General features: G+C 35.7%; 1 protein-coding gene across 1 annotated transcript in view; it reads right to left on the reverse strand.

The window, feature by feature from the left end:
• LOC115219007 (ATP-binding cassette sub-family B member 10, mitochondrial) overlaps positions 1 to 12,927 on the reverse strand; it is a 26,823-nt gene extending 13,896 nt beyond the window's left edge. Inside the window, exons 1-5 of the mRNA XM_029789046.2 lie at positions 11,747 to 12,927; positions 9,710 to 9,913; positions 6,051 to 6,253; positions 4,957 to 5,091; positions 1,904 to 2,050 (exon numbers count right to left, since the gene is read on the reverse strand). Coding sequence (XP_029644906.1) covers positions 1,904 to 2,050; positions 4,957 to 5,091; positions 6,051 to 6,253; positions 9,710 to 9,913; positions 11,747 to 12,227 — 1,170 coding nt within the window. The 5' untranslated portion in view covers positions 12,228 to 12,927. The remainder of the gene's footprint in view (positions 1 to 1,903; positions 2,051 to 4,956; positions 5,092 to 6,050; positions 6,254 to 9,709; positions 9,914 to 11,746) is intronic.
• Between the last annotated feature and the right edge of the window lie 464 nt (positions 12,928 to 13,391).

Here is a 13,391-nt window from a genome sequence, read left to right on the forward strand (position 1 = left end):
TCTGAGGCTAAAATTTCTTGCATTTCAGCAATTTTAAAACAATCAATTACCTCCATTGACGTAAATAACATTCTGTGCATAATGAATATGTCCCTCCTTTAAGATACAGATTGGGTTTATTTACATTTGTGAAGAAAAAAGATACCCTTCCCCCACCCCTAACCCTAAATCTAAAATAGATTGAAATGCAATAGATCGATACTAGGGTTATAATTATGGGTGACAATTTCATATGACACCGCTACGGAAAATGGGATTTTTTTCTAGCGGTGTCAAATGAAAATGTCACCCATAATTATGGCCCTAGTATCGATCTATTGCATTTCAATCTATTTTAGATTTAGGGTTAGGGGTTGGGGAAGGGTATCTTTTTTCTTCACAAATGTAAATAAACCCAATCTGTTTCTTAAAGGAGGGACATATTCATTATGCACAGAATGTTATTTATGTCAATGGAGGTAATTGATTGGTTAAAATTGCCGAAATGCAAGAAATTTCAGACAAAATATCTTACAAACTATAGAATTTTCTCAATACAGCCAAGAGAAAATGATGTTTTATAAACACATTCTACCAGTATACGAAGTTTAAAACTTTTTAGTTACCTAGAAATTATGTTACAAAGTGCCGTTCAAAAGGAAAAGATCCGAATCTTGAGATTAGCCTTTAATACTTCATCTCATGTCTTCCTGGATCTCCCTCTTCCACAAGTTCCATCCACTTTAATTACTGAAGGTACTTACTAGTGGTTCAAATAATACTTCAAGAGAATTCAAGAGCAGAATGGGTGAAGTAAGTACATATGTATATGAGTGAACATATGAGAGAAAGTAGTACTCAAAGCATTTGATTGAGGTTGCATGTATGTAATAACAGTTTCACTCAGCTTCATTACATAAAGTTTTGTGGCAACAGGTCCATATCATCAAATGTTTAGATTAGATGAGTAGAAAGAATTTTTAAAAGTTTGAAATGTCTTCTAGATGAGAGTATTTAGGTCTGCGGTGGTCAGTTCAGCATATGTGTTTGTTTTGCTATCAGGGTTTCTGTGGTCCCAGAGTTTCCAGATAGGGAGGTGGAGGTTTTCTCTGTATTTACAAGCTGAAAAGGTGTGTATGCCTTCTCTTAAAGTCATCAGCTGTCAGGCCTGTGTAGTGTCCCATGATACCATTGGATGGTGTGAGTGTAGTTCTATAGACCACAGCTTTTGAGAGGTAGGATTTCTGACTGTTGGTAGGATTTCGACAATAACATGTTGGTGTGTGGGGATGAAGTCTGTGAAGGTATGCGTTTGCATCTGTTATAGCATGCAATGTTATCTAAAGATGAATAGCTAACCATGACATTATGGGAATTAAAAAGTTTACAATATCTCTGAGTTCTAGGGAAATTAGCATCAGAAATCTCTTAGGCTATATTAGTAAAAGCTTTTAAATTGAATGGACGATTACCTGTGGGATGAAATACAAAGTTAATTTGAGTTCAGAAATAAGAGCAACAGGACCTCCGTAATGCTATGATGGACCGTGAAGTCTGGCGTAGCATAGTAAATTCCATTGTCTTGACCACGGTCGAACAATGATGATGATGAAGAGGTACTGGATAATTATAATTTTTAAGCATCTAATCGACTATCAACTTTCTGTACTACATCAACAAACACCAAATTCAGAACACATGTTGGTTTCTTTTTTGACTAGACACATATTTTAGAAAGAAGAGAAAATCTTTCTAAATTGCATTGGTAGACATTAATGAAATGGCTACAATTAAAAGCTGAAACTATATAATAGACACAGCTTGCTGAGAGCTTATTTCTTCACTATACACTTATTATTTTCCAATGCATACTGATACAGAACAACCCATGAAAAGGCAAAGAAAGTTTTACAAGGATACTCACAAAACCAAAGAATAAGGCTTTTGCTCGAGCCTCTCTCCTAAGGAGTGATAAAACACTTTCTAATTTGGAATTGAACAAATCAGTCTCTAGTTTTTCCTGTACAAACGACTGTACAGTACGTATATTATTGAAGCGTTCGTTGGCCACCTGAGATAAGAAATAAAAGAAAGGATAAAGATAAGGGAGACATAATATATATATATATATATACATACATGATGATCATAAATGTTTCGGTTTTCTGGGTGGGGAATAATAAGTTCATGTAAATAAATAAATAAATTGTTAGGATGGTGACTGCTTCAGAATAAAAATGGATCAAAAAGTGACTCTTTTTCATTGGGAGTGAAGGAGTAGCTTTTATTGAACTTAATTTCAGCATACTATTTTAACTTTGAAGACACTCATTCTAGTAGATAGTGTGCTATTTTTTGTAGTGTAAAGCAGTTGAGACATATCCATAAAACAGGTATTTTTGTTCAACATTGTTAGTTAAAACAAAACAGTTGTTACTTGTATAATGCCCTCTTGCTTACAGATTTAAACTGTGCCTCCCCATGAAAGGACTATTTATGTGAACCGGTTTGTTCCTGGATTCTCAAGCAGGAACTGAAACCTCAGCCTAAATGTTTCAGCTAGCTTCTTTCCTTTGTTCTTTTGAAATGCACTTAAAGATTTATGAGTGTCAACTGTCAACTTCCTGACCTTCTTGTGTCAAACTCTGTTCAACCTAGACAACCCATGAAAAATTCATTGTTCTTCTGATCTATTTTAGCAAGAAATTATTATAAATACAGAACACTAAATAGAATTTTCCCTCTTTTTTGACCTGACACTTTGGCAGAGGTACTTCCTTGCCTTATGTCTTCAGTGCTGTTAAAGAGAGAACACTTCTCTCTCTTACACTTTTTACTAATAGCTGTCACAGAGGTAACATGTTTCTTCTACTTTCCTTTACCTTTGGCCATGTAGTACTAAACTATGATGATCACAGTTACCTACACGATGGACTACAATTTTCATATATTAACAGCTTGAAGTAGTCGGGTATATTGTAACAGCAAAAATAAAAGCCGATTTAACTGCTATTTCTCATTACTTATTCTAATCACCACTGCATCTACACCCCAGCATCTATTACATTCTGGTGACCCAACATCTACAATCTATCCAACAAACTCTCAAATTTTGGTGAGTTGATGTGATATCGATTACATACGAGCTGAATATGATGCGCAATTGTGTTTTTGTTAGAGGTATAGCACAAGAGGCAGAACCAAGATAATATCACAAGAGTAGTTTTAATTCTGTTCAAAGTGAAAATAGAGTAAAATAGCATTTTTCCTTTATGCTCTTATGTCCAATAATTATACAGAAGGAAATTGGTGGGAATTTGTGGAGGTAACATTTTTCCTTTGTCTGTATATAGTGTGATTAGAAATTAATACTCTAGAAATGTCCTGAAAACCTCTCTTGATAGCTAGAACCTAATATAGCTAAGATCATGATACTGCTTTCTTGAATATTATTTTCAAAGGACGGTGTAAAATATTTGGTTTAATGCCCTTACTGTGTTTGTCATGAAATCCAAACTTAAATGTACTGAAAAATAAGTAAATAAAACAAATGGATTCTCTCTCAGTTTTGTTGAGTATTCCACTTATTCAGTGTATCAGCATATATGTGGCTGAGAATTTTAGACGCATGTATCTTTGATATAGTCTTCATGAAGAATAAGTTTGACAAAGCCAACTCTTCGAATTATAAGTACAGTTATTCCAACAGAGTATTCATCTCCTCAGTTACACTCACAAGGCTTGGGTTGACCTAAGGCTATGGTTGAAAATACTGAAACAAGATGTCATGTAATGGGATCAAACCCGGGACCTCATGGTTTATTAACTACTTGCCCATATCCCTCCCCACTTCATCTGTCTAAGAAAAAAAAAAATGGTCAGGCACTTAAAATTAAGGAACTAAACTGAAGGTAAAAATTTCATAACTTATCAGTGGTTTTGTGCTCTAAATGAGAATGTCTACCGAGCACTGGCATTTAATTCTGGTTTATGTTAATAAACAGTTGAAAAATGAAAATTTCATCTGGACTGTAACACACTTATACAAACACTCACTTTCTTATAAATATAAATACATACAAACAGGGTGCAAAAGGCATTTGTGAACAAAATCTAGGATGCCATAAATGGAAGATGACCTCACATAATGATTGGCAGTATACATTAAATTTTAACATTTTCGTTTCTCTTTCAAAAGTAACAACAAGAGCAATAAAACAAATTCCAATCTAGCATAGAAAATTAAAAAAAAGGTATACCGTGTGTGTGACCCTAGCCACCAACCACAGTAACCCAGAAACTGCCAGTTTTCTGAATGTGGCTGGATTCTTTGGGTTAAAGTTTGGGAAAGAGTTGAAAGCCTCTGGTAGGACATATCCATGACCAAGAAACATTCTCAGTAGTCAGATGTCATCAGAGTGACTCTGTTTGTCCAATAGGTCCAGGACATTGTTAGCAACAACCCCAGTACATCTATTCATGATGGTGAAGTCAACTATCAGATAAGCAGTGCAGAAGGACATTGGACATAAGTCCTATGTGATGATGGGAGAGCAATTCATGTTCAGCAAGACCTGAGTGAACCATGTGATCTTGTGACTCCCAACTTTCATTTGGCCTCCTAGTTCTCCTGATTTGAATATCCTCTACTAGTGTGTCTGTAGCATTAATAGGTGGCAAAGTACAATGTAAAGGAATTGTCAGGGGCTGTTGTAGTGAAAGTGGTACGCAGTCACTTCTATGGTCACATTAAAATTGTCAATGGGGCCATAGGCAGTTTTTTGAAATGACTTGTTTCTTGGACATATCTAGTTAAATGTGTACAGAAGGAAATTGGTGAGAATTTGTGGAGTTTTTTTCCTTTGTCTTCTATGAGTGTATTGTTTTTTTTCTATTTGATGTATTTGCTTTTCCTCATGTTTTTTCACCCCACAAATGCTCAGTGTACTAATAAGGCAACATTAGTATTCTACTTACATTGCTGCTGTTTGCCAGTGAAGTTTGTACATCAGTTGTAATTTTTTTTACATAGCGACCATAGACAATTGCCACCATGGCAATAGGTGGCACTACCAGCATGGATGCTAGAGACAGCTGAGGGGAAACATAAACCTGTAAAAGGAAATTATTATGTATGTATTAGAATTACCATTGTTAACACTGGAGTAGATGATGTGAAAAAGGGGAGGACAAAGATTACGTCATTGATGATAGGCTATTTAGGTACAGGTTAAAAGGAAGTTGAAACATAATTGAGGAGGATAATTAAGGTGTTGAAAGTGTTTGATGAAACATGTAAACAGATGTAGAAGACTGTGTTATTTGAGAGATATTGTTCATAATTGTTCAGAGACGGGAATGTCCTAATTTAAATATATGAAGCCCATTGGGGTGTGAAATTTACCAAATTAATAATAATTATAGTGAACTTTTCAATGGTTACATTGACCCCAGTGTTTAACTGGTACTTATTTAATCGGCCCCCAAAATGATAAAAGGCAAGGTTGACCTCAGCGAAATTTGAACTCAGAATGTAAGGACGGACTAAATGCAGCTAAGCATTTTGGCTGGCATGCTAAGGATTCTGCCAGCTAGTGATGACTTCTTTTCTTTTGACTAAGTACAAGTATAATTAATGATGATTTAATCACTTAAGTTTAGTCAATAAATTAACGGCACATAAACTTGTGACACTCAAGAGATGCAAAGCAGAGTAAGCCTCTGCAAGAATTCTCTTCACAACTGTGTGTGATAGTAAAATTCAGATATTAAATCATTGAGGCACTGATAAAAATTTTCTCATGTAACTGTTTTCAAGCTCAATGGAAAATTCAAGTTCATCAAACAATCTAACGAAATACAGATCAATTATAAAATGTTCTCACCACTTACAGTGAGATGGACTGGACAATTGGCAGTTGAGTGTTTTTACAGAGACACACTACAACATAGTGACAAGATATGGTTTAATAGTCCTTTCAACAACAGAACTTATCAACAACAATTCTCATAAACATACAATAACTAATAACTGATATAATGTTGTCTTTAAAATCAAATAAAATACGTACCATCATAGCCAAGCCTCCAACAGCCTGACCGATGGATCGCAGACCATCTGAAATATTCCCAGTTAGAGATTGACCAATGAGAGCAGTATCATTGGCTAAGCGATTCACAAGCTCTCCACTTTTTGTGTTATCAAAAAATCCAATTTCTTGCCGCAGCAATGAAGAGTAGAGCTTTTCTCGCAGCCGTTGAACAATATTCTGTCCTGAAATGTACAGTAAATAACTTCCTCAATAATTCTGCATCAGCATAGGCCTGTATTGTACACATTTGCACAGTAAATACCTATTGCTTTAACAACATTTAACTTTCCTATGCATACAAACCAGCATTCTGCATAACAATAAATTCTAAAATAAGTATAAAAATGCAACAATCTTCACTCTTCCACACCATATCCTCATCATTCCATTTAAATCAGAAGCTGGCTTTAAGGCATTTACGCTAATCCATTTAAATTAAGAAACTAGATTTGGAGGTAAGAATTACATACAGTATTAGATAATATGCTCAAAATGAGAACTCCTCAGCACTTGTACTTATCTCTGGTCCATAGGTTCATATTAATAAGAAATCAAAAAATGAATCTTCTCTCAGACTAAATTCTGGACTAATTTGCTGGTATTTATTTCTAATAGTTCATTGATTTGAAATATGCAGAAATGCACAGCCCAAATGAAATGCATGAAGTGGAATTGAACTCAAAATTTATGAGCTGGTAGTCTAATACTATATTCATTTCCTATTTCAAAATTTCCATACTATGCTCAAGATATATATATATAGGGGAGGAATTCACAAAAAATAAAAGACGAAGACAGGTGGTGTAGACAACAAACAGATGTATTAGTATAATGCTTGGGAAGTGAAAAAGTCTTTAACGTTTCGAGCCTACGCTCTTCCACAGAAAGGAACACAGAAAGAAACAAAGAGTACACACACACATATATATATATATGATGAATACATGTGTATTTGTACACAATGAACAAAATGAATAACAATAATTCTTTCTACTATAGGCACAAGGCCTGAAATTTTGGGGAGGGGGATTGTTGATTACATCAACTCCAGTACTTAACTGGTACTTATTTCATCAACCCCAAAAGGATGAAAGGCAAAGTTGACCTTGGCAAAATTTGAACTCAGAACATAAGGACAGACAAAATGCAACCAAGCATTTCGCCTGGCAGGCTAACGATTCTGCCAGCTTTCTGCTATGATAATAATAAGTTTCCCACAATCATGATGCTGAGTGGATTTATTCGGTGAGATCTGAACTCCATCATCCAGAGGTTCCACGACTGGACCATAACAACGGAAAATGTAATTGTACAGGAAAGTGTTAAAAAGCATCCTCGTAGGGAAAATATATATGTTCCTTGCGGTAAACAATCTACTCCCAGCAGAACAAAAGGGATGCCGAAAAGGATCCAAGGACCACCTTATGATAGACAAGGTTGTAATGAAGAACTGTAAACAGTACCAAAAAAACTTGTGCATGGCCTGGATAGACTTCAGAAAGGTTTACTTGTTGCTGCATTCGTGGATTTTGGAAACACTTGACATGTGTGGAATAGTTGAGAATGTGTGTGCACTGATTAAGAACAGCATGCCTAGTTGGAAAACATGTCTTTTCTGTAACAACTAGCACTTAGCCAAGGTAATAATCAAAAGAGGCATCTTCCAGGGGTGACTCTTGTTCACCTTTGTTAGTCATTATAGCCTTGATCCCACTTTCTATAGTCAATGCACACTATGTCTGAGAAAGAACAAGCCTCGTCTCAACCACCTTCTCTTCATAGATGACTGAAAACTGTTTGCAAAAATAGAGCCTGAAATGGAGAGGCTGGTTGAGACTGTGCAGATGTGTGATGCTCACTTTGAAGTAGGAGAAAAGAACAGATTGTAGGGGCATAGAATTGCCAAATGGAGAGAAAATGGAAGACCCAGCTGATGATGTGTACAAGTACCTTGGGATCCTGGAACTGGACAATATCTTGCACAGAGAAATGAAAGACAAGGTCATCATTGCAAATTTCAAGTGCCTCAAACTTCTCTTGAAATAAAAACTCAACTCAAGGAACCTTGTGACTGCCATCAATAAATGGGCTGTTGCTGTAGTCCGCTATAGTGCATCCATCCTGAAATGGACACAAGCGGAGATTAACCAACTCAATCACACTACCCAAAGGACAATGACAATGTATGGTGTCCTCCACCCTAAGGCGAATGTACACAGGCTCTACATGAAGAAGGGTAAAGGTGAACGTGGGCTGATTAGCATATGGGAATGCATCAACAGTGAAAGAAGAAACATGGCAGAATATTTGGTAAACAGCAAACAAGACTTGCTACAGTATGCTGCTAATGCAGAAGGATTTACCAAAAATGGACTTGAGAGTGCTCATGAATTCCGATCATGAACAGCCAACGAGAGAAGAAACCCTATTCTGCATGGAATTACATGGGCAGTTCCACCATGAAACTAACAAAAGACCAGGAAGCATCATGGAGGTGGCTCAGCAAGGGTGACCTAAAAAAAAAATACTGAAAGCATAATCATTGCTGCCCAGGATCAGGCATTAAATACCAACTCAGTGAAAAGGGATATATACCACACAAGTGCTACAAACCTCAGCCAAATGTGTGGGAATAGGGTCAAAAGCATGACTCACATTGTTAGTGCTTGAGAAAGTCTTGCACAGAAAGCATACAAGGACATGTGACAAAATAGCCCAAAACCTTCACTGGCTACTACGCTGAAAGTATAGATAACAGGTGCTTGGTACCAACATACACCGGAAAAGGTAATGGAGGAAAAGGGGAAGGCAAAAGTCTTCTGGGACTTTAACTTCCAGACAGACAAGGTGTTAGAGCACTGAAAGCTGGATATAGTAATATTTAGGAGGGACAAACAAGAAAGCCTAATATGGTTGTGCCAGGAGATCAACATACTATCATGAAAGAAAGAGAAAAGATTGATAGATATGGAGGCCTGAGAATTGAGATCACTAAGATGTGGCAGCTACAAGAGTCAAAAATAAAGGTTATCCCTATTGTCATCAGAGCATTGGGTTTAATACCACCCAATCTGAAAAAAACATCTGGAAACTTTAGAAATACCCAACAATCTGGGCATATTGCAAAAATTGGCATTACTTGGAACTATATGCATATTGTGTAAAGTAGTCTGTCTGGAGTCCTTGTTTTGACTTGACAGACAATATCTTCAATCAACAACATCATGATATTGGATACTGTGCAATGTCTTAAATAATAATAATAATAATGATGATAACATAATATAAACATCAAAGGTTTGGGTGCATCACTTTTGGCCAACTCTCTGTGTGTGTGCATGTGTGTGTGTGTGTGTGGTGTGTGTGTGTGTGTGTGTGTGTGTGTAATCCTTGCATTTTAGTTAGTTGAGAGATGACAAACAAATCTTACTTCACATTTAAATGATTTGCTTTATTAAGGACAATTATTTACAGTGAAAATGAAAAAACAAATTTTCTCTAGTAATTCATTAATGTTGACACTGGTGTGTGTGGTAGAGGAGACTGAATAAACTCTTATTGTAGAGTCAGCCTTTGATCTTACTACTCCCATCCTCATAAGAAAAAGTATAAGAATTTTTATTTACCAAAATACATACCTGAAATTTGTATTAAATAGACACGTCCACAATTGGCCAAGCCACCAATCAAAAAGATAACCATAAGAGATTGGCACATCACATTCAATTTACTCATAACATTTCCATCTTTGTAGGCAGAGTTTATGATGTCTACCACCTTGCCAATACAAAATGGCACTGCCATTGTCACAGTACTGGATACTAATAGAAATGTGATGGCTCCTACAAAGAAAAGAAGAAATTTGTTTGAAGTCAACACTAACACATGAACAGTGAATGTAGAAGACATGCAACAATTGGTGTGAGATGAGTGTGGTGACTGTCTATTAGATTCACTGTGTTAATTTGTTAAAAAAAAAACAATGCATGTAAGTGAATTGAGAAGAACATTGGCTGATGTGAGATGATTATGAGCTTCGGCTCTTTACAGTTCCTGGCTATATGCATACTTCAATACCTGAAGCAATATTACTTGAAAGTCTGCTTTCTTCCTTTCTCCAGTCTTTGCTGTCCACTGTTTGCTGCTCCACTTTACTGGATCCCACTCTTGCTATTGTCACAGCAACATGTGTGTTTTCTGCATCTGTACTCTTGTTCTGTTCATCAAGTTGTCCACTGTTATCATCTCTGCTGCTTCATCAAGATACAGCTGCAGAAACCAGTCACAAACACCAGTTTCACTGCTCTCACCATGACTCTGCTATTTGCTGTATATCTTGTACACATCTTCCACGTACATATCTTTTAATTGTTCCTCAAGTTTCTGCTCAGACTCTATAGATATATACTCAGCTTGCTTCCTTCCAGTTACAGTGGCATGAGACTTACCACATCTTGTTTAACCTGCAGCTTAGTGACAAATCTTGTTCTTTTGATACAGGCTACCTCACTTTTGCTGGAAAAAAACTTGAGAACATCGTTGCCAATCCTACTTTCATTATCATGTCAAATGTTGACAAAAGTGAAAAAAGAAACCAAAAGAGCTTTTAGTATAATGGACAAAAATTGTCTTACTTTAATTTCTGGAATGACATTGAAAGGAACCCCTCACTTGACAACTTGAACTTGCTATACAACTCAGAGACCTTCACTATCCCAACCACTGGCCTGAAACTACATGCAGAAACCCCTAAAATACACCTATTTTAGTCAACACCCTCAGTCCAAAAGAGGCCACTCAAGTCTTCTTCTTCACTTGATGTCACTTCTCCTTTCGCTTCCATTCGGGTCTCTTGACTGCTCACTTCCACTCTTCTGATATCATTAGTGCATGCCACAAACTCGAAGTTAAAACAATTTATGAGCCTTAAAAAATAAATATTATTATGCAATTTCAAAAAAGCTATACCATGAATCATATCAGCATAAAGTTGTGATAGAACAAGCAATTCTACATTTTATATAATCAAAATTTTTTAATAGATATTTTAATGGTACAAAATCCATTAATCTGTGCTGTAGGTTAGAGTTAGCCATGGAAACATTACCTGCTTTTGGATATATTTCAAGACTGAGTTGATTGGTTAATTTTTGACAGATTATATTTTCTTCCACTAGAGGACATTTAGTAGCCAAACATATAAATCTAAATTGAATAACAGAAAACGTCTTAGATTATGAAGGAGGTGTAATCATATGGCCAGCTGACAGTAACCCAGTGAAGAACAACTTTTACAGACTTTTTAGCTAGACATGAGACACAAAGGTGGATCTTCAGTCCCACAGATTCTGCATTAGATTGAGCCTAGTTGATGGTACAGTCCTATCGTGTTAGATGGTTAAAGTTTTTTTGTAATAGCCTGAAGAATCCCTTATAGATGAAAAAGTTTGTTCAGCTGTTTTGAAATCGCAATTTTAAAATCATCTCAATAGCTAATACAATTAAATTCCGAAAAAATGAATTAGCAGGTTTTATCATAACAGTGATAAAATTATGATAAAACAGTTATAAGTAGGTCTTATCATAACGGTGATAAAATTATAAATTATATTTAATATATATAAGATTCCATGTGGTTTGGAAGTTAATTGGATTTAAAAAAATGTTTTCCTTACCGAATATCTTCCATTTTTCTCCTTTCGCGAGCCCCAGCAATCTTTTTAAGTCCGATCTATGTGGTACTTTAGCATAATTTTTTGCCTGAAAAGTATTCTTGTCGATAACTGTAGAACATGATCTGTTACGTCCACCTCGAAGAACTAAAGTTCGTACCAGGGGAGGTGTACTAAGGCTTTTTATTAATGGAGGCCACTGTTTTAATTTATAATTCTGTTGAAAAATGCGACCCACGCCAAAACACGTCGCACTGTTTCGCAGTAGATGTCCGGGTATTAAACATGCCATGCCACCTGGACCCAGTATGAATGCTTTCCGGGTTAAACTGAGATTAGTTTTAAACATTCGAGTCGCCAAATTCCCTGGAAAGCTAACGTGCATTGATAATTTCTGCCCTTCATGAACCGACTTCACTCCATAGGACGAAGAACAATTGGGAACATATCGCCGAAGTTGAAAAGTTGTCGATCCATAAAACATTATATTTTTGATGGAATGATTTTCCAGAAAAAAAAAGGAAAGTGGGATTTTTTTTTTCTTCTTTTGTAGGAACGAATTTGAATCCCAGGAAGGAATTAGTAATCAAAGCATGTCAAATCAACCGGTGTATTAAAAAGAGAAATATTCCTGTTTAAATATTTCCAGGCACATTCAGTTATAGAAAATATTCAGAGGAATATCCCCAGATTCTACTACTTTGCTATTATAGAAAACTGTAGGTGTCAAGGGTTCAAGTTTATCGTATAACTAGCGCACTTAAACTTTTGCCTGTGACATTTTCTTGCTGTGCTTGAATATTGTTTATTATATTAGGCCTAAACGTCACTCTTTGCCCTTCGATAAAATACATTTCTTAGGTTATATATTTCTACATTTTTCTCAAGAAATTTATTCGCTTTCTTTTCTTTCTCGCCTCTTATCCTCAGAATCCATAGATAGCAGGATATTTAGGTAATATTTCGGAATTTATTAACATTAAGCTTTATGCCCTTCAAGAACACATAGACCTCTAAATGAACTTCTGTAGTATTGTACTTGCCTTTTCATACATTTCGCCTACGGGTAACTGTATTTGTTAATTTTTAGCTACTATTAATCTAGATTTTGAGATAGAAACAAATGTTGGCTTCAGTTTCTATGGTTTCGTTGAGAGTTTGAATTATACAAGCTCCAGATCAAGCAGATCATAACAGAATTATGATTAAAAGCAGGGGTTCCCAAACAGACAACCACGGTGCGGCGGTGTGATCTTGTGGAGTACTTGGATAAGTCGTGCATTCTTAAAAATAAAATTTAATGTTTTAACAAAACCGTGCAAATGCTTGAACGTAGGTTCTGCTTTTACCGGAATTTTTAATTTTAAAAATAATTTTCTTCAACTTTCCATATGAAATATGTCAGTAATAATTTAGTGAATCTTTAGTGTGTCACGTTAAAAAAAATTGATCTAAATTTTTCCTGTTTTGACCATCTTTTTGGCTGTATCTAGACTACATTACCTAGTGTGTCCTTCCCTGAAAAAAATGTTGGGCATGATTTGGGGAAGATTTAAATGCTATTCCTAGCTGGTTAAAGATCGCATAAAGACTCGTTCATTGGTTATATATATATATAATATATATATATTCTTTTATTCATTTATTT

Source organism: Octopus sinensis, linkage group LG14 (assembly GCF_006345805.1).
Source record: "Octopus sinensis linkage group LG14, ASM634580v1, whole genome shotgun sequence".
Classification (NCBI taxonomy): Eukaryota; Metazoa; Mollusca; class Cephalopoda; order Octopoda; family Octopodidae; genus Octopus; species Octopus sinensis.